General features: G+C 33.6%; 1 protein-coding gene and 1 long non-coding RNA gene across 2 annotated transcripts in view; one reads left to right on the forward strand and one right to left on the reverse strand.

Annotated features, from left to right (window-relative positions):
* Window positions 1-8,818: 8,818 nt before the first annotated feature.
* LOC144556449 (uncharacterized) overlaps window positions 8,819-26,807 on the forward strand; it is a 72,155-nt gene continuing 54,166 nt past the window's right edge. The window contains exon 1 of the long non-coding RNA XR_013512454.1: window positions 8,819-9,476. This is a non-coding gene — a long non-coding RNA (uncharacterized LOC144556449). The remainder of the gene's footprint in view (window positions 9,477-26,807) is intronic.
* Window positions 17,776-26,388, reverse strand: LOC144556448 (UPF0481 protein At3g47200-like). The gene is made up of 2 exons (XM_078304804.1): window positions 25,798-26,388; window positions 17,776-18,434 (listed from the first exon to the last, which is right to left on the reverse strand). Exons 1-2 carry the CDS (start codon window positions 26,365-26,367, stop codon window positions 17,910-17,912), a joined length of 1,095 nt encoding a protein of 364 aa, XP_078160930.1. The 5' UTR covers window positions 26,368-26,388; the 3' UTR covers window positions 17,776-17,909.

Below are 26,807 nucleotides of genomic sequence, written 5' to 3' on the forward strand. Positions count from 1 at the left end.
CTCTATAACCGACTATATATTGCATGCCTAGCTTTTTATAAACCAGATCATATTCTCTCATAACATAAGTTCATCAATAAACCTTAATTAAAGATCATCCTCTTACAACTCGATCAGATCTGCATTCAAACAATGAGTTCTCCGGCTACAAGAGGAACGGGGACAACTAAGCGGCACCCGGCATGCCCGGGAAAGAGCCGATGCCAACTTCAAGGCTGCATTCACAATTCTTTCACAATGCCCGGGAAAGAAATTTCCATTGATTTATATGAAGTTAATGGCAGGTTTGGTGCTTATTATCCTTCCGTTAGGCTCGTTGGAGGTTTGTTATATCAGCCACTCGGGGCTGCTTATGAAGTTAATAACGAACCCAAAGAAGCCATTGGCACGATGGTGTATATTGCGCAAACAAAGATTAGGGAGGTGTCGGACATAGTACTAGACAGGGTCAGGTCTTGCTTGAGTTATGAAACGATGTAGGTCGTAATTAAACTTAATTAATTATCAATTCATGTGAAAATGTGTAGGATATATATTAATTTTTTAATTGGTGTTATGGTGAATTAAATAGTATAGGAAAAGGAAGTAACTGTAAGTATGTGTACATTAGCTCGTGTAAAAAAAAAAGTGTAATATTCTTTTTGTTGATCAATAAAAATAATTATATATGATAGTAACTTGAAACTTATTATCGAATTATGAACTTATTAATATGATAGTAACTTGAAAATTTAATCACAAAGCATATATAGAAAAAAAATATATAATGTTTCGTGTGGATCATTTGAATGCATGTACATATATAATTTAAATAAAGAAATTAATTATGGAATATCATTTAAATAATATAATATGAAGCTCTAAAAATAAATTAAACAATACTCTGACCAATTACTCTAAACATACATATATAATTTAGTTTCGCAACTTAAATAATCAACAAATTTACAGGCAAAATTGAGAATGACTTGATTTATATAATCATGACCAAAACTAATCCGTAAAATAATTCTAACAAGTACTATAATTTAAGGACTTGCATATGTATTACAAAATAAAATAAAAATCTGGACCTTGAAATTGGCACACACAGATTAATTATATAGTGACGCAGCCGTGACATCATAATCATTCTATTTGACTAATCTATTTGAATGGTCAAATATTAGATGACATCATAATCTTTTTTTTTTTTTTGATAAAACTGATAGTGGCTATCAGAGAATTTACAACATTAATTACACCTGGCTATTAGCTAGATGACATCATAATCATTTTAACCCTTTTAACTTTCTGGCTATTTGATTTCAATTTGCTGAACACCGTAATTTGATTTAGTCTAAAACCGGCAATTGCTAAAATTTGTTGTGCTAGAAAAGCCCAAACTAAATAATAATAAATGCTGATAACTGATAAGAGCCTCATACATTCTAAAAACTATAAAATTTTGTCTCTAAGCACATTTAAATACGGATATAAGGACGTGAGGCATAAATCAGACATGAAAACAATGATGTATTTAAACCTATTCATATAATACAAATATGATTTCACATATATGGACAAAATTAGAAAATTAAGATATATAGGAGAGTTAGATGAATAATTATTATGTGATTTTATTTTATTATGAGGACTAATATTGATAATTTTTATAAAAAAATAATAAGTCTAAAGAACAAAAATGAAAATTTTCAATTCATTGGAATAACCCCTTTCAGTTGAACTATGTTCATTGTTCCGCCATATTCACATATGCGTTTATCAGTACCAAAATATATACATACCTTTTTTTAAGAAAAGGTGTCATATTTTCTCCACATATACTCAAAATAATGTGAAAAGAAGAAATGTAAAAAGATGCAGTTTTTTTAGGAATAGAGATAAAAAAAAAATTAATAACAAGAGCAGAACAAAATTCAGAACTCCCCTAACAAATTACTTCCCATGAAACAGTGCTACCTTTTTTTTAATAGAATAATTACTAATGCCGACTATATTTAATTAATTTCTCGGATCGATATTCCTGGAAAAGTGTCAGAAAATGTTGCCAAGAACTGATATTTGATTGGTCTTTCTTTAAGGATAATGCAATAAATTTTAATTGTTTGACAAGCATGCAATTACCATTTGCCGACATCAGAGAACAAACATGAATTTGCATTAAATTACCAATTATTTTCCTTTCGGAGATTGTCAGCGTTTCAGCGTTTCAGCGTTTCAGCGTTCCTCGCCCTTAGCTTTGTGTTTGTTTTGTGCAGGTCGTCCTTAGTCAAACCATATATTTCGGATAAAAACACATAAAATAAATAAATACAAAATAATTTATATGAATAATAAGTAATTAAATTGATTAAATAGGAACCTTCTGGACTGTTTCACCCGAATTTCCCAATTCTAGCTGGTCATCAACGAACTGGACGCTGGTTCACATTAATCAATTGCATGCTATGCAAGCTGGACGCTGCTTCATTGGAAACAGTCCAATTATTTTCCTTGTTAATTTTAAGGAATCTCATACGTAAAATCACACTATATACGCGCTAGCTCATTTAATTCTACGTAAACTTCCTTTATATATAACCGACTATATATATATATAGCCTTCTTATAAACCAATGCACACACCGCCACACCCAGATCATATTCTCTCATAACATAAGTTCATCAATAAACCTTAAAGATCATCCTCTTACAACTCCATCAGATCTGCATTCAAACAATGGGTTCTCCGGCTACAAGAGGAACGGGGACAACTAAGCGGCACCCGGCATGCCCGGGAAAGAGCCGATGCCAACTTCAAGGCTGCGTTCACAATTCTTTCACAATGCCTGGGAAAGAAATTTCCATTGATTTATATGAAGTTAATGGCAGGTTTGGTGCTTATTATCCTTCCGTCAGGCTCGCTAGAGGTTTGTTATATCAGCGACTCGGGGCTGCTTATGAAGTTAATAACGAACCCAAGGAAGCCATTGGCACGATGATGGTGCATATTGCGCAAACGAAGATTAGGGTTAGGGAGGTGTCTGGCATTGTACTAGACAGGATCAGGTCTTACTTGACTTATGAAATGCCGATGTAGGTTGTAATTAAACTTAATTAACTATCAATTCATGTGCAAATGTGTAGATATATATTAATTATATATGTTAGTTTTTTGGTGTTATGGTGAATTAAATAGTGTATGAAAGGAAGTAACTTTAACCATGTGTACATTAGCTCCTGTAAATTTTTTTGTAATATTCTTTTTGTTGATCAATAAAAATAATTATATATCATATATAGCAACTTGAAAATAATATTATTGAATTATGAACTTATTTATATGATAGTAAGTTGAAAATTTAATCACAAAGCATATATAGCAAAAATATATATAATGTTTCGTGTGGATCATTTGAATGCATGTGCATAATTTAAATAAAGAAATTCATAACGTACGGAATATAATTTAAATAATATAATATGAAGCACTAAAAATAAATTAAACAATACTCTGACCAAATAGTTTGAACATAAATAATTTAGTTCCACAACTTAGATAATAAACAAATTTACAGACAAATCCAGAATGACTTGATTTATATCGTTAATAATCATGACCAAAACTCATCCGTAAAATAATTCTAACAAGTTTGACTAGAATTTAAGGACTTAAGTATGTATTATAAAATAAAATAAAAATCTGGATCTAATTAATTACCTTAGAAAATCTGTATCTGTTTTAGGTTATTGTAATTCTTCGGAATTATAGAATTGGACCTTTGAAATTGGAAACACACAGATTAATGATTTTTTTTTTTTAAATAGAATCAAATTTAAATATTTCAAGAGAACAATCAAGTTGGACAGCGGAGACAACTACTATGCTTATTGTGCATACTTATTATGCTTACTTTTTTGCCTCCACAAATCCCACAGGATCGGTGAAGCTGTTTTTTATAAAATCAAAATTCAGTTTGTTTATTTCGTTGAAATATTTAAATTTGATTCTATTTAAAAAACATCCAAATTAATTATATAATCGCGAATATCCGTGACATCATCATCATTCTATCATTAAGTTGTTAATTATATAGTACATGTACACCTCCACAGCCAGAATAATTGTTTGGAATAATTTGAACTTTCTTTGAAAGTATGGTTATGTTTTCTAGGGGCATTAATTTATATTTATTATTATACAAAATAAGTATACAATTATATCTTGTTTATAAATTTCTTACCCACCTTATTTATTTTCTGGCACCACCTATGTATGTATGAAATCCAAAATGATGTATGCCTGCGCGAATTGTTATTATATATATAATTAATTCAGCTGATTTGGATGATATTTGACAAAAAGAGCTGAGTTGCCTGACCATAATTTGATTTAGTCTTACATCCGCAATTGCTACCAATTTTTTGGACCAGGAAAAGCCCAAACTAAATAATAATCAACGCTTTTAGCTGACCTTCAAAACAAAACAAAAAATCAAGGCCCAAACGAGTTTCTTGCTTGGACTCAGTTTACCACAATTCGTGCTATAGACCACCGCAGAAGTACCAACGTGTGGGTCCTCCGTTCAGGTTAATTTGTAGGTTCATTTCAATGGAACTTGTCTATGTAAGAACCAACCTCCGTACGCGCATATCCCGTTAATTTGAGGAGTCGGTGCTTTGATCTTTCTGATTACCTTAAGGACCGTGCCGAGTACGTATGATGCTGCTTTTATGGCAACTGATCCATCTACTGTTGATTCAGGTTCTTCTTTTGCTAGTGTCTCTATTTCTCGTTTTATTGACAGGGATGCATGATTAGTCAGTCTTAGTTTGTGATTTGTTTTGTGGTTATATCTTAGTATTCTTGTTACTTAGTTATCATCGCAAAATGTTATGCCTTGTATGATCTATGAATTTAGTATTAGATATCCTTTTGGTGCTTCACACCTTCAGGATCTTTATCTTTTCTAGTTTTATCAGTTTTGTATGAACTATTTTGTTTCTAACGAAACAGGTGACTTGCCACTTCTATATATATATATAAAATTTGGTTCATTTGAGCCTATTAAGACCAACTTAAAAAATTTACAATACCTTTTTAAATTATATTAGAGTACTAATGACAGTTAGTTAGTTAGTTAGTTAGTTAGGTTGTTAAGGAATTGGTTAATACCCCCTGCGGAAGGATAACACCCACAGATCGAGAAATGGTCCAAATTTTTTTCACATTTCTTGCTTTCTATGCTTCTGCTTTCCATATGCATGTCCAACCGATTTTTTAAAAAATATCAAAATAAAAATAAGTTATTAAAAATAACCATGTTTCAGAAAAAAATTTAAAAATGTTCAAACCGCTCAATTTTTCAGCGGTCCTGAATATTTATTCCGAACCATCAAATTTCCTGGCAATCCGAGAATTTTTTTTTTTCTGAATCGGCAATATTTCTCGCGGTCCGAGATTTTTTTTTTTTTTTGCAATTTTTTTTAGGCACCTCAACTTTGCACCTTTGATTAATATAACAAATCACCTTCAAAAATTGTAAAAATTGACCGATATGCAGTCTTGACATGGTAGAACAGGATTATGAAGTTTCATACAAAATCTCGCAACAGGTCGTGAGATATCGACTCCCAAAAATTGCCCGAATTGCTGAATATTTCATTCTGAGTCCAACTTTGCACATCTGGTTAACATAGCAAAATACCTCCAAAAATCGGGAAAATTTACTAACATGCAGTCTTGACATGGTAGAACAGAACTGTGAAGTTTCATACAAAATCTTCGAACAGGTCGTGAGATATCGGCTCTCAAAACTTGCCAGAATTGCTGAATATTTCATTCTGAGTCCAACTTTGCACATCTGGATAACATAACAAAACACCTCCAAAAATCATGAAAATTGGCCGACATGCATTTTTGACATGGTAGGACAGAACTGTGAAGTTTCATACAAAATCTCCTAACAGGTCGTGAGATACCGACTCTCAAAAATTACCCAAATTGCTGAATATTTTATTCTGAGTTCAACTTTGCACATCTGGATAACATAGCAAAACACCTCCAAAAATCATGAAAATTGGCCGACATGGAGTCTTGATATTGTAGAACATGACTGAACTTTCATACAAAATTTCCGAACAGGTCGTGAGATATCGGCTCTCAAATATTGCCTGAACTGTAGAAAATTGGCTGTGAGACCAACTTTGCACATCTGGTTAACATAGCAAACTATGGACCAAATTGCAAAAGTGATTATATCAGCATATAGAGCATTAAAAAATACACAAAATTAACATAAATTTTAATTTATTTGGATTTTTTTACAGTTAGTTATGAATTTCTAAAATTCAACTTTTGGAAAAACTTTAAACAGCTTAAACAGCTATAAATTTGGCTAGGAAAGTCGGATTTACGCGTAACTTGAAACAGCTATAACTGAATGTCAGTCAATTTTCACGATTTTCGGAGGTGTTTTGCTATGTTAACCAGATGTGCAAAGTTAGACTCAGAATGAAATATTCAGCAATTCGGACAATTTTTGAAAATCGATATCTCACGACTTGTTCGGAGATTTTGTATGAAATTGTATAGTCTTGTTCTACCATATCAAGAATGCATGTCGGTCAATTTTCACAATTTTCGGAGGTGTTTTGTTATGTTAACCAGATGTGCAAAGTTGGACTCAAAATGAAATATTTAGCAATTTGGGTAATTTTTGAGAGCCGATATCTCACGACCTGTTCGGAGATTTTGTATGAAACTTCACAGTCCTGTTCTACCATGTCAAGACTGCATGTTGGTCAATTTTCACGATTTTTAGAAGTGTTTTGCTATGTTAACCAGATGTGCAAATTTGGACTCAGAATGAAATATTCAGCAATTCGGATAATTTTTGAGAGCCGATATCTCACAACATGTTCGGAGATTTTGTATGAAGGGAAAATTGTGAAAATTCCACTCTAAAATCTTCAAAATGTCAAAATGCCACTCCAAATATCAAAATTGTAAAAATGCCACTACAAACTTCATTAATTTGTAATTTTGCCACTCCAAATAATTTTTTTTGATGGTTAGCGACAAACAGTCGCCAACGATATATTAATTAAGAAAAAGTTTTATTTACACAATTTTGGGCTAAGTTAAAGCAACCTAGCCTGATAAAAGAGAAAGGAAAAGAAAGATGTAAAATTAGTTCGAAAATGTGGTCGCCAGAAGGATGCAGTATGCCCCTGCTGGCTCCATGACCGCAAATGAACTAAGCAAAGCGCGACCAAGAAATGACATCCAGAGTTGTATCATTTATCAATTGTCTCACGTGGCGCCTCTTGTTTGTGAAGTACCGCCTATTCCTTTCTCTCCACAGGGCCCAAGCACCCGCCGCCCAGGCCACACTCCACATTCGTCTTTCTCTCGGGGGTTGGTTAATTTGTCCTTTTTTCCAGGCATCTGCTATGTCCTGACCTCCTCTATGTGGTAAGTTGAAGTACGCACATAGCCCTCTCCAAAAATTCACCGCATAAACACATTCCCATAACATGTGATTCCTAGTTTCTACCAACGTATTTCCGCAAAGATGACATCCTGGCTGGATGGTGCATCCTCTGACAAGAAGGATTTCTTGTGTAAGGATCTTTTCCTGTAACATTAACCACTCCAAATAATTAATAACTAAAATGCCCTCCTCTTCTATTTAGAATTAGTAATTATTTAATCCTAAGAAGAACATATGCATTTCAGCATTTCAATTATCACCGTTTCAATGAGAATTCAGGAAAGGAAGAAAACCATTTCAATTACCAAATGCGAATTCATCAGGGAAGGAATTGAGAGCGCGCCTGTTCGATCAGATAGCAATAATTAACCCCTTTGCTCTTGGCCAACATCTCACTCCCTTGCGCCGCCATGGCAGCCGAGCTCGATTCACCTTTCTCACCTCCCATCGTGCCAGAATAATTGTCGTCTTCGTCGTCGTCATATCGATCCCAATTGGATGGGAGCTCCGACCGGTGCCGAGGCCGCGGAGCAATTCTCTTCGACTGAACTCCGGCGCCTGAGGCGGAGAAGGAGGTGGAGGCCTTTTTCTTGGCGGTGATGGAGGAAGACGGGTTGATTCTCCGGCCGTGCAGAGAATGCCCTCGCTTCGACTTCACTGTTGCTTTTGGATCCATTACAGTGACTAATACAATGCATGTTGACACGTTTACTTTTTGGTGGATTGGAAAAAAGAACTATTGTACGTACAATACACTAATACACAGCACCAATTTGAGACGTGTGCTCTGTTGATTAGGTGGCATTAGATGTTTACTTTCGCCATGACAGGAGAAGGAGAGGAAGAGGAGTTGAAGAAGGGAGGGCATTTTAGGTATTAATTATTTTGAGTGCAAAATTACAAATTAATGAAATTTGGAGTGGCATTTTTACAATTTTGAAATTTGGGATGACATTTTGACATTTTGAAGATTTTGGAGTGGTATTTTCACAATTTTTCCTTGTATGAAACTTTACAGTCCTGTTCTACCATGTTAAGACTGCATGTCGGTCAATTTTCACGATTTTTGAAGGTGATTTGCTATGTTAATCAGATGTGTAAATTTAGGGTGCCTAAAAAAATTTGCAAAAAATAAAAAATAAAAAAATCTGGGACCACCAGAAATATTGGCGGTTCGGAAAAAAAAAAAATTTCTCAAACCGCCAGGAAATTTGGCGGTTCGGAATAAATATTCAGGACCGCCGAAAAATTGGACGGTTTGGACATTTTTAAAAATTTTCTTGAAACATGGTTATTTTTAATAATTTGTTTTTTTTTTTGGGTAAAAATCGGTATATCCAGCTACCAATGCGCCATTTTTTTGGGGGAAATTTGCTTTAGTTCTTCATCGCTTTTTCAAATTTGTTTAGCAAGTAGTTGTTTTCAATCTGTACATTCGTACCCCTTGAACTTTCAGGCTATTGGATCTGAATTTGCTGGTCGATTTGTTTGTTTCTTCTTCCTTCTTGTTGATATCTTCTCCAACTTGACAGCTCGATTTTTCTTTTATGCTTCATTTGGCTTTGTATCAGTTTGGGCTCTGTTTTTATTTTCTTTTTTAAGATTTTGTTCTTCAGATTTGTCTTCTTTAGGCTTGCCTGACGTTCGATTGGTTTTTCAATTACTGAATTGCTTATATTTCCCCTCTTTTTGCATTTTCCTTATTTTGTAATTCGATTCTGTTCTATATGATTTGTGCGTGTCATCAGTTCTACAACAGATTTAATTACCGAAGCACCGACTCCTCAATTGTGGTCTGTGCCATTGCTTCTCCGTTTTCTCTTAATGTATCTATTTGCAATTTATGAAATTATGGTGTAGCAATTTGGTGTTATACCTGTTCCTGTTGGCTCCTTTTGCATAGCCATTGTTCCAAATCATACCTTGCATTTCTGTTAATTCATTGAAATGTGGTAATACATACTGAAAATGTGCAAATCAGTCTCTACCATTTATTTTGTTCAATATGATCAAAGATGTGATGAAATTACAAAATTACCACTTTATTAATCTGAAATATCTCACTCCATTACCACTTTTAGTATGCAAAGCAGTACCCTTTTCTGCTAGTCAGCTGTTGGTTGCTGCTACTTTTAATTGGAAAAATTTCTTGTGTAACCCTGAATTATGTTGATCCTATATTAAACTCATGAATGGAAAACATGTGTTCTTAATAATCATGAGATATATTCCTCCTAACTCTCATCTCTTCCCTTTTTTTTTTTTTTTTTTTTTTTTTTCTGAAAGTGCTCAATTTACCCTTCTCGCTCATCTTGTTTAGATCTATTAGCAAGCCAAGTTTTGTTCACTAGTGGAAAATATGGAATAAGGATCGGTTATACACGCATATTAGTATCGGATTAAAACCGATCCTGATAAAGGCGATACTGATACTACAATAATCTGGATCGGTTATTTAACCGATCCAAATAGAAACTATCAAGATCGATTGTTTAAACAACCGATTCAGATAATAACTATTAGGATCGGTTGTTTAATATAACCGATCTTAATAGTCTTTAATCTGGATCGATTATATAGAATAACCGATCCTAATAGATCTAATCTGGATCGATTGTTACAAATAACCGATCCTAAAAGTTTTTAAAATCGGATATATAGTTACTGGTGCTTATCAAGATCGGGCCTATATTTACAGCCGATCCTAAATGTGCTTATCAAGATCGGGCCTATATTTACAGCGGATCCTAAATATACTTATCAAGGTCGGACATATATCATACCCGATCCTGATTCAATTTTTTTTTTCATTATTAGTGGGTTCATTTAATTAATAGCCGATTCACCCTGATTCTTTTTCTTTTTTGCAATTTTTTCTGTAATGATGTGCCCGCCACAATATTAGTTCACCAATAATTTCAGCACTCATAATTTCAATTAATCATACTAAATTATATCAAAATATCACTAAATTGTAAGAAAATAATTAAGTGGTCCAAATAAAACAGGCCATTTAAACCATGCCGTTAATCAGCCAATTTAATTAGGCCCTAATTAAATGGCTTAATTAACAGGTGCGTTGATATAATTCATTGTGTTGATTATCCAAAAGTCTGATTCAATGCATTGACTAAAGGATGCATACTCATGTTGACTAAAGGGTGCATGCATATGGCGCATATCCATCTTTTGGCTTGATTAAATTAACAGATGCATTGCCTTAAATTAACAGGCGCTATTATATGCATCTGATTAAAGGGCGCTATTGTATTATTTGGCTTAAAGGTGCGCAGATAGTGTACAGATTAATATTAAAAGGTGCATATTGATAGGTGCGCTATTATATCCACCCTTTCGTTTCGCACTGGCTGTGTTAATTCATCTCCCTATAAATAGATGCTTTAATGACAGGCATTAGTACGTGTATTCTAATAGTAAGGTTGATCCTCTCTTCATCTATATTCATAAAGAATAAGTTGTCATTGCTTAGAAAGAGAAAGAGGAGAGAAATCACTTTGCAGTTCTTCTGACGGTTTGCGAAGAACAATTCAAGTATTGTTCTAAATTGCTTTGCAGTTCTTCTGACGGTTTGCGAAGAACGATTCAAGTATTATTCAAAAGATTACTATGGACAAAGGTATGTAATCTATTTAATTGATTCACACGTGGAGACTTTGATTTGCTTTTGATGATTTTTAATTCCGCTATCGAAACTTTAAAGATGATTAGTTGTACTCATGATAATGATTGTGTGTAAATAGTTGAGCACGAAATAACATCTACTTACATAAATAACATATTATCCAAATTACCAAATATTTACATTTACAAAATCAAAGTTTATCATTATTCAACACAATTTCATAAATCTAGAATCAATGAAAAATTAAAATCAAACCACAATAGGCACAATTCACCTACAATTTCACTCAAAAGCACTTATCTAGCACTTAATCAAATCGCAGCCAACCCCTCTCCTCGTCAGTACCAACATCGATATTTTCGCACCTTCCTCGTGCTATTTAGCATAACATTTTGAAACAAGTAAACTAGCATTTAGCATTAAGCATTAACAGTAATATTCACTAATCAGGTGATGCATCAAAAATTTACATAGGTCATGCATGAAAAATTTATGACTCCAAATATAAGCATCCAAATATCTACTATTTCCTTGGCACATCTTCAATGACCAAACAATTCATGAATCAAACAAAACAAAACTTAAAGACAGATTTTTACCAGTAAAGGTGTTGCCGGCTCCAGTTGTATTGACTATTTCCTTTGATGTAGGAATGACAGATCTTTCCCTATGCCTTCACACCCTGCTTTCATTCCACAAAAGAAACATGCATTGTGATTAATTCATAGTATACTTGAATTAATGCAATTTTGAGGCAGTATATAAAATAATTCCACAAAAGAAGGAAAGTATGTATTCTTAATTTTTGTAAATAAGATTACACTGTCTTGATTTGTCAATACTAAAAATTAAAAAGGAAAGATTAAAAATTTCAGTTCCTGCACAGCCAACAGAAATTTGTCAATTTAGAGTTTACCTGCCAATTTGTCAGTGCTAGTTGGCTTCTAGTGTCTTGCACAACCAAATAGAGACGCGGAGCCGTGGAGGGAGGAGATGCGTGGAGATCAGAGAAATTTGGTATTAAAACAATGAATAAAATTTGTAGTAGTATATACACCTTGCTTGTTATTCGTTAATTATTTCTTTTAGTAGTGGACACTGCTTTAACTTGTGGAGAACTATTTTTTGCAGAAAGAAACAACTCTTTTTTTGCAGATTCACACCAAAACAAACTTGGCATCGAAGCAATTCACCTCAAGCAATAAATTTAATTCAACAAAATAAATTTAACCGGTACAAATGATTTGATTTTATCAGATCAAATTCTAGCACCTATAATGTAACATAAAGACCTGGATTGAATCACAGCTTGAACCCTAAATGTAAGAAAATCCCACAAAATCCAAATTCTCGGCTAAGAAAGCTAAACCCTAGAATCACAACTTGATTCATAAATTCTACGGTAAATATTTACCTGAGGCGCGGAGGAGTCAGAGACGGGGAGAGAGACGAGTGGCAGAGCAACGTGTCGAGAGACCTGCAGGGATAGAGATTTGCGGCAAGGCTGAGTGGAGGAGAGGGGGGATGGGGAAGGGCGGAGGAAAGATGAAATGGTGGAGGAGGCGAGCCGAGGAGAGGTGAAACCCTAAACTACGAATGAGAGGAAGCGGGACTTGGAAAGAATTGGGGAAGATGTGAGCGCGAAGTAGAAACTGAGGAGCGGGAGCTCTACATAAAGCGAATTTGGGCATTATCTGGATCGGTTTTTTATTGTTAACTGATCCTGATAGTCCGATCCTGATACTATCAGGATCAGTTATTTTTGAATCGATCCTAATATTACACTACATTAGGATCGGTTTTTTATATTAACCGATCCTGATAGTATCACGATTGGTTATTATAAAGAACTGATCCTAATGTATGTACCATCAGGATCGGTTCCTTATAATAATCGATTCTGATACTATCAGGATCGGTTAATATAAAGAACCAATCCTGATGGTGACGGCATTAGGATCGGTTCACTAAAAATGCCGATCTGAATAGTTTTTAGGATCGGTTTTTTCAAAAATACCAATCCAGATAGGTATTAGTATCGGTGGTTTAATATAACCGATTCAGATAGGCCGATCCTGATTCTAATTTTTCCACTAGTGGTTGTAGGCAAGAGTAGGGACATACATAACAAGAGCATGGATAAAATTTCTTGATGATATAATGATATCGAGACCATAAGGTGTGATGGTTGGTACCTTGATTGTTAATTAGTGGTTCGTAATAGAGTTGCCACTAACCAGGAATCAGCTTGTATGGGTCTATGTAATTTTATTCTTTCTTTTATACCTGTTGATCTGGCCTGACCCGCATAATTTAAATATGTTAATTTGTATAAATATTTATCATCTTCAATTGATCAAGATGGAGCAGCTGAGTTGGTCAGCTCAGTACAAGAGTTAATACTACGGATATGGTTCGAAGCATCAAATTCCACTTCGAGGTAAGCATATAATTTTGAGTGACGGTATGGTATTATGCTTAGCACGGATTGGTACATACTACGGATCAATATTTTTGTTTTCAAAATCTTAACGGTCGATCCGAACCGTTCAACATAGTCCTCCATATGAATATGTACTTGCAAACTAAATTTAAATTTTTTAGAATTTTTTTACAATTGTTTTAGATGGGTAGAAAATCACTGTTTTTGGATGGTTCAGAAATTTCAGATCAAGTAATTTTCTACCCATATAAAAAAAATTAAAAAAAAATATAAATATAAAATTTAGTTTACAAGTACATATTCATATGAAGACCATGTTGTATGGTTCGGATCGACCGTTAGAATTTTCAAACCGAAGATTTGAAATATGCGCTATGCATAGTACCATAGCCTCACTCATTTCATTTTCTATTGGCAAGTTTGGGCCCCATATAAGTTCGTCAACATATTAAATATTATGTTAAACAGCCTAATTGGGTCGTTTTGAATTCGGTTGGTGAAAGACCACACATGGTCTCCCATCCTTGCTCCGCTAACAAAATCTAACCCACCAATGCACTTCGATACCAACATCATTTATTAGTATAACCATCAGATGCATTTTATCTCTGAATTCAGCAGCCGCATCATCCGACGACTGTAGCTGAATCTGATCGAGAGGAGACTTCCTTGTGCTCTCTGTGGCGCACAATGCCTCTTCTATCTGCCACTCTCTCTCTCTCTCTCTCTCTCTCTAATGCTGACAGCAACTGTCAAGCCATACATTGAAAAATATAAAAAACAATCCTTACATCATGCTTAAACACCACGTACTACTATAAAAAAACTAGTACCAGTAATTGGTACCGGCACACAAAAACAATCTCATCTCTGTAAACAACATCTACACTAGGCTGGCACTAGCACTACCCAAGCCGTACCAGCAGCCACCTCCCGTATCAATCCACTGTACCAGAAACTGATTCACATCAGATGTGTACTAGAATCGGTACCATGTGCTTACCTTGTATCTCTCTCTCTCACCTCTCCTCAACTCTAGGTATATAACCGCCACGCTCCCCTCTCCTTCCTCTCACCATCCTCTCTGCTCTAACGTACGACACGAGAAAGGAGAAGGGGTTGGAGACAAGCGAGAGGGGAGAGGGGCAGGAGGAAGTGAAGAGGGGGTGGTGGCTCAGATCTAGGGTTTTGCCTCTCTATCGCCAAGAGTCGCCTCTCTTTTTGTCCCTCAGACTGATTTTGAGCGGACCGTCAATTGTCTCTATATTCACCATCAACAGAACTTTGGATCAAGGTGCTATAGATTTAATTAACAAATTGTAATACATTGCATTTCAAATGGATCCCGATATGTTTCTAGAAGCTGACATTATGCCCAACATCAATCAAATGGATAGTAGATTTCAGGTGGAAAATGTTGTGCAACAATTTCTTGAACCAGATCATTGCATTCCGATATCACTTTGCGTATTATCCTGATTAGATGATACAAGCATTCAACTTCTTGACATAATCAATTTGTGAATGATACAATCATTCTTCCATTATTTTCTAACTTCTTATTCCTCAATTGTCTATAAATTTGCAGCTCTGCCCTTCAGTCCTTCACAACTGAAAAAGTACTTCCGGTTCTAGAGCACAATTCATTATTATCAAACATTTCACCATACCTTTATTGTTACACAAGTACTATTCGATTCTATATTGATTGTATTGATGTGATTTAATCGTGTTTGTTAACAGCTAGAGTAGAGGAATGATTGAGAGTAGGCAAGAAGAAGCAAAGATTGAAGGCAAAGGTAATGGTAATAAGACACAAATTTGATTAAGCATAAGCAAATTTCTAGAAGTATCATCATCCATAGAGATACCATAGGATATCTTAAAACAGTTGCTAAATTTGAGCCACATAAACAAACTACCAAAATGCAATCCTCTACTGGGGCACTGAAGCTATGGAAAGAGCCCAACCTTTCAAGTTTCTATATACACAATACAAAATAGAGATTTCATAAAACATCTCTGAACAAACTAAAGGAAATACAATTTTATTTCTTTTTCTGTTATTCCATTGATTATATTCAAATTGAATTCATTGGACATTCGTCTGATCCAATTGATACCAAACTATGTTATTTAACCGTTATACTTTGTATTAACTCATAATACACGTGACATCATTCTATAACTTTTTGTTCAATGTTAAGGTGTGGTGTCAACATATATATCTTAATTCTTCCAAGTTAAATTTAAACGGAACAAGGGGATATATAGCTTGATAATTATCTCGCTCTATTCTAAACACCTTATTTTAATATCCATAGTCCAAATTAAAACGGGTTATTGACTGCATATTATGAGTTCAGCATTAAATGCTCCTACTGGTTGAACTAATTAAATAACTATTAGTTAACAAATAAAGTTTTTTAATTACCATCTATATATATGAGTGCGAATTAAAACAACCTCATTAATTCACGAAGTAACGTAGCCTTACTCATATATATATATATATATAGAGATGGGCTATGGTGCATTGCAATGCATAAGCCATGGTGTGCATTGGACCATAAATCACTGATTCAAAGTTCAAATGACCGATCCAAACCGTTCATCTTGTTCTCCATATTAATATGTGCTTGGAGACCAAATTTTATATTTTTTGAAATTTTTTTACTATTTATTAAGCCACTTTGAAAATCGCTGATCCAACGGTGGCTTCTGATTTTACTGTTCCAAACAGTCACCGTTGGATCAGCGATTTTCAAAGTGGCTTAATAAATAGTAAAAAAATTCCAAAAAATATAAAATTTGGTCTCCAAGCACATATTAATATGGAGAACAAGATGAACGGTTTGGATCGGTCATTTGGACTTTGAATCGGTGATTTATGGTCCAATGCACACCATGGCCTATGCATTGCAATGCACCATAGCCCATCTCTCTCTCTCTCTCTCTCTATATATATATATATATATATATATATATATATATATAGATGGACTTGGGTGAGACGCGGAGTATACGCGTTTGGTGCTCCATGGTACATTTTAGCCATTTTGAAAATCCAAACAACCGATCCGAACCACTCAACACGATCTCCATATTGAAATGTGCTTGGAGACCAAATTTTACATTTTTTGAAATTTTTTTACTATTTATTAAGCCACTTTGAAAATCGCTGATCCGGTGATCCAGAAATTTTTACTGTTTTTTACTGTTCATCCGGATTTTCAGATTTTCAAAGTGGCTTAATAAATAGTAAAAAAATTCCAAAAAATGTAAAATTTGGTCTCCAAGCACATTTCAATATAGAGATCACATCTAACGGTTCGGATCGGTTGTTTGGACTTTCAAAATGAAAATATGGCGTGAAGTACAAACTCGTGGTGCTCCGCGTCTCACCCAAGTCCATCTCTCTCTCTCTATATATATATATATATATATATATATATATATTATGTTTTGTGACTAATTGCATAAATGAAGGTTTAGTGAAGCCGTGATAGTACCAAGTGCCTACCTATGTAAAACAGTACCTACCGTTAAATATGGATTGCCACATTTCAAATGCCACAGTCGATTTAGATTTGCAGTTTTCTTGTATTGATTTGACTAGTTGAACACTCTTATCCTGCTGGAACTAATTACTCTAATAAAGCAATCCTATTGGATTAGTTTTTGTGTAGTAGGTAAGGCAGGAAGAGGATAGAAGAGATCAGGATGAATTAGCATAGCGCGCATTAGTCCGTACTACGGATTAATATTTTGATTTTTAAAATTCTAAAATGGTTGATCCGAATCGTTTAACATGACCTAAACTATTAATACTTGTAAACTAAATTTTACATTTTTTTAGTATTTTTTTATTATTTTTTTAGGTGGGTAGAAAATCACTGATTTTCAGATCAAGTGATGTAAGTGGTCAACCAACCTAGCTCATGAATTGTATTATGTGAAATATTAAGTTTAAACTCAACCATATATATTGTCATCTCTATAGCGACTGAACCAAATCTTTAAACTTAAAAAAGTACAATGACATGACATCCGCTTCTCTAAGACCTCTTTTAGTTCACCAAACAAATAGGTGAAGTTGGGTATTTTCATTTCATTAAATCTATATGCGCAAACTTTTAAGTATTTCTTTACCAGAGAACAGTTGTGTATGGAGCAGTATGAAATGCAAGTTGGATGTCAAAAGAAAATAATTTGCAATAAAATACAAGTCTCATTAAATTCCAAATTTATTCAATGTTCATCACTGCATAACAGTCTCAACTCTCAATTAACACCATTAAATATTATGTATTACAAACACACCACATTCAACACGCATTAACCGCTAATATGTGATGGTTTGTAGTACGCCATAATAGAATACAGAGTTTGCAAAAAAGTTAAGAGCAAAAGTACAATAGCAGCAATAAACGATATAAATGGACCATGGGTTGCTGAAATAATCTCGGTGCAACTTTGCTTTGTTCTTCTGCAAAGGAGAGTTGCAATAGTTCTTCACTTTTTTGAAGAGCTCTGCTAGGTGGTGATTGTCATAGTCGAGGTAAGAGCAATACCTGAGCTGGTTAAAGAACTCAGCGACCGCCTTTTCATTGGCCAACTTATTCTCAATTATTCCATTCTGTTGTAGTATCAACACATCCCTTGGCGTGTTCCCAATGCAATCCATGAAAACCGCGTAGCTCGTCAACGGCTTGTACTTCTTACCATTGCATTGCTCGAAAGCTGTGAGATTCATTATCTGTGGCCTTCTCGCTTCCTCGACTGAGCTGTAAGGGATCGTGAGCACACCATTGGAGAAGTGTACACTGAAGATGCTCTTCGCTTTGGCCTTCTTGAAAGTGATCCCTGCCTCTTGAAGCTCAGATGCATGGAGGATCTATTTTAAAATATATTTTAATTAATAAACAATAAATACTTTTAACTTAAGCCTTCGTAAAAATGAATTTGATGAACTTATCTAGTCATACAACCAAATCGTACATTGAAAATGCGAATTCATTTCAGGGGAGGATTGGTGGCATAAATTAGGGAATGTGCTCAGTAGGTAACATATTCTAGTAACGATATCTTTCGGTCTTCACAGCTAAAGTTGTCCACAGTGTGAGTGGTGTGCTCTAATGATGTTTGTGAGCAACTTTTTCTTATTTGGAAATTACAACTGAAAAGTGATCACAAACATGCATGTACTTTTAGTTCCGTTATTTATACATAGTCTGACTAGTATGATACCGATGTTATCTGACACTAACTTCAAAATTAATTGAATAGGCTTCAAATGAATAATTCAAACCGTTCAAACCAATTTACTTTATAAGTGATGTGTTTACATACAAATTTTCTATATTTCCAAGTTATTTTAGTATCAAGTGATAAAAATTTTAAAAAATAAATATATTAAAATTAACTTAAAAAGTCACACATTTAATAGCTTGACTTAATATCAAATAAATTCAAAAAGTTATAAATTTTAATTAATAAATTAATTAATGAAATAGATCTGTTTGAACGGTTTAGATTCACCATTTTAATATATATACGCGCTATATAGCTCATTGGAAACAATCCTATGATTTTCCTTGTTAAGGAATCTCATACGTAAATTCACACTATATATATACGCGCTCATTAATTTAATTCTAAGTAAATTTCCTCTATAACCGACTATATATTGCATGCCTAGCTTTTTATAAACCAGATCATATTCTCTCATAACATAAGTTCATCAATAAACCTTAATTAAAGATCATCCTCTTACAACTCGATCAGATCTGCATTCAACTTGACCGGGTCAGGTCTTGCTTGAGTTATGAAATGCCGATGTAGGTCGTAATTAAACTTAATTAATTATCAATTCATGTGCAAATGTGTAGGATATATATTAATTATATATTAATTTTTTAATTGGTGTTATGGTTAATTAAATAGTATAGGAAAGGAAGTAACTGTAAGGATGTGTACATTAGCTTAATTAATTATCAATTCATGTGCAAATGTGTATGATATATATTAATTTTTTAATTGGTGTTATGGTTAATTAAATAGTATATGAAAGGAAGTAACTCTAAGGATGTGTACATTAGCTCGTGTAAAAAAAATATGTAATATTCTTTTTGTTGATCAATAAAAATAATTATATATATATGATAGTAACTTGAAAATTATTATCGAATTATGAACTTATTAATATGATAGTAACTTGAAAATTTAATCACAAAGCATATACAGAAAAAATATATATAATGTTTCATGTGGATCATTTGAATGCATGTACATAATTTAAATAAAGAAATTAATTACGGAATATAATTTAAATAATATAATTAATATGAAGCTCTAAAAATAAATTAAACAATATTCTGACCAATTACTCTGAACATACATAATTTAGTTTCACAGCTTAGATAATCAACAAATTTACAGGCAAAATTGAGATTGACTTGATTTATATAATCATGACCAAAACTAATCCGTAAAATAACTCTAACAAGTTTGACTATAATTTAAGGACTTGCATATGTATTACAAAATAAAATAAAAATCTGGATCTAATTAACATTACAAAATTTGTTGTGCCAGAAAAGCCCAAACTAAATAATAATAAATGCTGATAAGAGCCTTATAAATTCTAAAAACTATAAAATTTTGTTTCCAAGCACATTTAAATACGGATGTAAGGACGTGAGGCATGAATCAGATATGAAAACAATGATGCATTTAAAACTATCCATATAATACAAAGTTGATTTCACATATATGGACAAAATTAGAAAATTAAGATATATAGGAGAGTTAGATGAATAGTTGTTATGTGATTTTATTTTATTATGAGGACTAATATTGATAATTTTTATAAAAAAATAATAAGTCTAAAGAACAAAAATAAAAATAAAAATTCATTGGAATAACCCCTTTCAGTTGAACTATGTTCATTGTTCCGTCATATTCACATATGCGTTTATTAGTACCAAAATATATACATATCTTTTTTTAAGAAAAGGTGATGATCATGTTCTCAAATTCCTGACACAAGATGTGCCATATTTTCTCCACATATACACAAAATAATGTGAAAAGAAGAAATGTAAAAAGATGCAGTTTTTTTTAGGAATAGAGATAAAAAAAATTAATAACAAGAGCAGAACAAAATTCAGAACTCCCTAATAAATTACCTTTTTTTTTAATAGAACAATTACTAATGCCGACTATATTTAATTAATTTCTCAGATCGATATTCCTGGATAAGTGACAGAAAATATTGCCAAGAACTCATATTTGATTGGTCTTTCTTTAAGGAGAATGCAATAAATTTTAATTGTTTAACATGCATGCAATTACCATCTGCCGACATCAGAGAACAAACATGAATTTGCATTAAATTACCAATTATTTTCCTTTGGGAGATTGTCAGCGTTTCAGCGTTTCGGATGTAATTAATTAGTATTATTCTCCGAGTAGTATACTTTTTTTGAGTAAATCTCTGAGTAGTATACTTGTACCTCGCCCCTTAGCTTTGTGTTTGTTTTGTGCAGGTCGTCCTTAGTCAAACCATATATTTTGGATAAAAACACATAAAATAAATAAATACAAAATAATTTATATGAATAATAAGTAATTAAATTGATTAAATAGGAACCTTCTGGACTGTTTCACCCGAATTTCCCAATTCTAGCTGGTCATCAACGAACTGGACGCTGGTTCACATTAATCAATTGCATGCATGCAAGCTGTACGCTGCTTCATTGGAAACAGTCCTATGATTTTCCTTTATAACCGACTAGGCACGTTAATTTTAAGGAATCTCATACGTAAAATCACACTATATACGCGCTAGCTCATTTAATTCTACGTAAACTTCCTTTATAACCGACTATATATGTATATAGCCTTCTTATAAACCAATGCACACACCGCCACACCCAGATCATATTCTCTCGTAACATAAGTTCATCAATAAACCTTAATTAAAGATCATACTCTTACACCTCGATAAGATCTGCATTCAAACAATGAGTTCTCCGGATACAAGAGGAACGAAGACACCTAAGCGACACCCGGCATGCCCGGGAAAGAGCCGATGCCAACTTCAAGGTTGCATTCACAATTCTTTCACAATGCCCGGGAAAGAAATTTCCATTGATTTATATGAAGTTAATGGCAAGTTTGGTGCTTATTATCCTTCCGTCAGGCTCGCTGGAGGTTTGTTATATCATCGACTCGGGGCTGCTTATGAAGTTAATAACGAACCCAAGGAAGCCATTGGCACGATGATGGTGCATATTGCGCAAACGAAGATTAGGGTTAGGGAGGTGTCTGGCATTGTACTAGACAGGATCAGGTCTTACTTGACTTATGAAATGCCGATGTAGGTCGTAATTAAACTTAATTAATTATCAATTCATGTGCAAATGTGTAGATATATATTAATTATATATGTTAGTTTTTTGGTGTTATGGTGAATTAAATAGTGTATGAAAGGAAGTAACTTTAACCATGTGTACATTAGCTCCTGTAAAATTTTTTTGTAATATTCTTTTTGTTGATCAATAAAAATAATTATATATGATATATAGCAACTTGAAAATAATATTATTGAATTATGAACTTATTTATATGATAGTAAGTTGAAAATTTAATCACAAAGCATATATAGCAAAAATATATATAATGTTTCGTGTGGATCATTTGAATGCATGTGCATAATTTAAATAAAGAAATTCATAACGTACGGAATATAATTTAAATAATATAATATGAAGCACTAAAAATAAATTAAACAATACTCTGACCAATTAGTCTGAACATAAATAATTTAGTTCCACAACTTAGATAATAAACAAATTTACAGACAAATTCAGAATGACTTGATTTATATTGTTAATAATCATGACCAAAACTCATCCGTAAAATAATTCTAACAAGTTTGACTAGAATTTAAGGACATAAATATGTATTATAAAATAAAATAAAAATTTGGATCTAATTAATTACCTTAGAAAATCTGTATCTGTTTTAGGTTATTGTAATTCTTCGGAATTATAGAATTGGACCTTTGAAATTGGAAACAAACAGATTAATGATTTTTTTTTTTAAATAGAATCAAATTTAAATATTTCAAGAGAACAATTAAGTTGGACAGTGGAGACAACTACTATGCTTATTGTGCATACTTATTATGCTTACTTTTTTGCCTCCACAGATCCACAGGATCAGTGAAGCTGTTTTTTATAAAATCAAAATTCAGTCTGTTTATTTCGTTGAAATATTTAAATTTGATTCTATTTAAAAAAACATCCAAATTAATTATATAGTCAAAATACCCGTGACATCATTATCATTCTATTATTAAGTTGTTAATTATATAGTACATGTACACCTCCACAGCCAGAATAATTGTTTGGAATAATTTGAACTTTCTTTGAAAGTATGGTTATGTTTTCTAGGGGCATTAATTTATATTTATTATTATACAAAATAAGTATACAATTATATCTTGTTTATAAATTTCTTACCCACCTTATTTATTTTCTGGCACCACCTATGTATGTATGAAATCCAAAATGATGTATGCCTGCGCGAATTGTTATTATATATATAATTAATTCAGCTGATTTGGATGATACTTGACAAAAAGAGCTGAGTTGCCTGACCATAATTTGATTTAGTCTTACATCCGCAATTGCTACCAATTTGTTGGACCAGGAAAGCCCAAACTAAATAATAATCAACGCTTTTAGCCAACCTTCAAAACAAAACAAAAAATCAAGGCCCAAACGAGTTTCTTGCTTGGACTCAGTTTTCCACAATTCGTGCTATAGAGCACCGCAGAAGTACCAACGTGTGGGTCCTCCATTCAGGTTCATTTCAATGGAACTTGTCTATGTAAGAACCAACCTCCGTACGCGCATATCCCGTTCCGGAACTCGGAAAGTGCAATTTCAAATTAGCATGCCCGTGCGCAAGGATGACACGCACAGATCGAGAAATGGTCCAAATTTTTTTCTCATTTCTTGCTTTCTAGGCTACTGCTTTCCATATGCATGTCCAACCGATTTTTTTAAAAATATCCAAAAAAAATAAGTTATTAAAAATAATCATAAAAATTTAAAAATGTTCAAATCGCTCAATTTTTCAGCGGTCCTGAATATTTATTCCGAACCATCAAATTTCCTGGCAATCCGAGAATTTTTTTTTTTCCGAACCGGCAATATTTCTCGCGGTCCGAGATTTTTTTTTGCAAATTTTTTTAGGCACCTCAACTTTGCACCTCTGATTAACATAACAAACCACCTTCAAAAATTGTAAAAATTGACCGATATGCAGTCTTGACATGGTAGAACAGGATTATGAAGTTTCATACAAAATCTCCCAACAGATTGTGAGATATTGGTTCCAAAAATTGCCCGAATTGCTGAATTTTTCATTCTGAGTCCAACTTTGCACATCTGGTTAACACAGCAAAATACCTCCAAAAATCATGAAAATTTACTAACATGCAGTCTTGACATGGTAGAGCAGAACTGTGAAGTTTCATACAAAATCTCCGAACAGGTCGTGAGATATCGCCTCTCAAAAATTGCCCGAATTGCTGAATATTTCATTCTGAGTCCAACTTTGCACATCTGGATAACATAACAAAACAGCTCCAAAAATCGTGAAAATTGGCCGACATGCATTTTTGACATGGTAGAACAGGACTGTGAAGTTTCATACAAAATCTCCGAACAGATCGTGAGATACCGACTCTCAAAAATTATCCAAATTGCTGAATATTTCATTCTGAGTTCAACTTTGCACATCTGGATAACATAGCAAAACACCTCCAAAAACCATGAAAATTGGATGACATGGAGTCTTGATATTGTAGAATATGACTGAATTTTCATACAAAATCTCCGAACAGGTCGTGAGATATCGGCTCTCAAATATTGCATGAACTGTAGAAAATTGGTTGTGAGACCAACTTTGCACATCTAGTTAACATAGCAAACTATGGACCAAATTGCAAAAGTGATTATATCAGCATATAGAGCATTAAAAATACACAAAATTAACATAAATTTTAATTTATTTGGATTTTTTTACAGTTAGTTATGAATTTCTAACATTCAACTTTTGGAAAAACTTTAAACATCTATAAATTTGACTAGGAAAGTCGGATTTACGTGTAACTTTAAACAGCTATAACTGAATGTCAGTCAATTTTCACGATTTTCAGAGGTGTTTTGCTATGTTAACCAGATGTGCAAAGTTAGACTTAGAATAAAATATTCAGCAATTCGAGCAATTTTTGAAAGCCGATATCTCACGACCTGTTCGGAGATTTTGTATGAAACTGTATAGTCCTGTTCTACCATATTAAGAATACATGTCGGTCAATTTTCACAATTTTTAGAGGTGTTTTGTTATGTTAACCAGATGTGCAAAGTTGGATTCAGAATGAAATATTCAGCAATTTGGGCAATTTTCGAGAGCCGATATTTCACGACCTGTTCGGTGATTTTGTATGAAACTTCACAGTCCTGTTCTACCATGTCAAGACTACATGTCGGTCAATTTTCACGATTTTTGGAGGTGTTTTGCTATGTTAACCAGATGTGCAAATTTGGACTCAGAATGAAATATTCAGCAATTCGGACAATTTTTGACAGCCGATATCTCACGACCTGTTCGGAGATTTTGAAGGTGGTTTGCTATGTTAATCAGATGTGTAAATTTGAGGTGCCTAAAAAAAATTGCAAAAAATAAAAAATAAAAAAATCTGGGACCGCCAGAAATATTGGCGGATTGGAAAAAAAAAAAATTTCTCAGACCGCCAGGAAATTTGGCGGTTCGGAATAAATATTCAGGACTGCCGAAAAATTGGGCGGTTTGGACATTTTTAAAATTTTTCCTGAAACATGGTTATTTTTAATAATTTGTTTTTTTTTTTTGGGTAAAAATCGGCATATCCAGCTACCAATGCACCATTTTTTTGGGGGAAATTTCCTTTAGTTCTTCATCGCTTTTTCAAATTTGTTTAGCTCGTAGTTGTTTTTAATTTGTACATTCGTACCCCTTGAACTTTCAAGCTATTCGATCGGAATTTGCTGGTCGATTTGTTTGTTTCTTCTTCCTTCTTGTTGATATCTTCTCCAACTTGACAGCTCGATTTTTCTCCAACTTGACAGCATTCGCGGTTTACGTTCCACAATCATTCGCGGTTTACGTTCTGCCTCTTGAAGCTCAGATGCACAGGGAATCATTCGCGGTTTACGTTCCGCAATCATGGGAAGGTGATGCGTGCGCATTGTTAACTTTTTAAAAAAGGAAATTAGGGGGAACATCTTTATTTTTCGCCCGAAAATTTTGAAAGAAATTAGAGTTTTCTTCCTTGGCTTCCCTTGTGCGAGCATGTAGCACTGGTAATAGAAATCGAGCAAATGACAATAAGGTTTATTTCCTTTTGGTACCAATAAGATCTCGTCCCCGTGCTGCAGAAACTCAACTAAGCAATCAAATAGAGTTGCTTTCTCACTATATTCACTCAGAGTAGATTCCTTCTCAGACTCAGTAGTCATGGAATCGTCACTGGAAGGAGAAATCAAGTTAGAGGTATCATCGTCATTGCTCGAAAAAAGGTCGAACACATGCTGTAACACAAAGAAAGGGATCTGATTCTCGAGCATCAGGAGGTCACTCTTTATGAGAGGAATATTCCAGCTGATCTCGGGAAGAATATCAGAATCTGGAAAACTCCAATTCACAATCAGTTGAACAATAAAACATGCATCGTACAACAACATCTCAATAAACTCGTTAGATTCCAACTCTATGTTTATAAACAGTGTCTCAAGAAAAACTAAAATTAGCAGCCACCGTTGGATCAACAATTTTGTAAAATACTTAATAAATAGTAAAAAAATTCAGAAAAATGTAAAATTTGGTCTCCAAGCACATATTAATATGGAGAACAAGATGAACGGTTTGGATCGACCATTTGGATTTTGAACTTTAGATTTATGGTCCAATGCACAAACCCCTCCATGGATTGCAATGCACCATAGCCCGTCTCTCTCTCTCTATATATATATATATATGTTGCATGAATTATAATCTTCTACCTTTTCTTGTTACTAAGTAATACCAAATTATAATTTTAGTATGCACCAAAGCAAAAGTGTTACACCAAGGAGCAGATCAACCATGTTAGATGTATGTGGGCAAGGTGGTTTCAATTTAAATT

The sequence above is a fragment of the Carex rostrata genome, chromosome 7 (genome assembly GCF_964058835.1).
Source record: "Carex rostrata chromosome 7, lpCarRost1.2, whole genome shotgun sequence".
Taxonomy (NCBI): domain Eukaryota; kingdom Viridiplantae; phylum Streptophyta; class Magnoliopsida; order Poales; family Cyperaceae; genus Carex; species Carex rostrata.

Bases quoted from the DNA above. Each gene is read 5' to 3' on its own strand.
- LOC144556448 (XM_078304804.1), bottom strand. From the start codon at position 26,367: ATGTTGTTGTACGATGCATGTTTTATTGTTCAACTGATTGTGAATTGG. The intron at 18,435-25,797 runs GCAGAACGTAAA...GAGCTTCAAGAG, and splicing joins GTGCATCTGAGCTTCAAGAG to GCAGGGATCACTTTCAAGAA.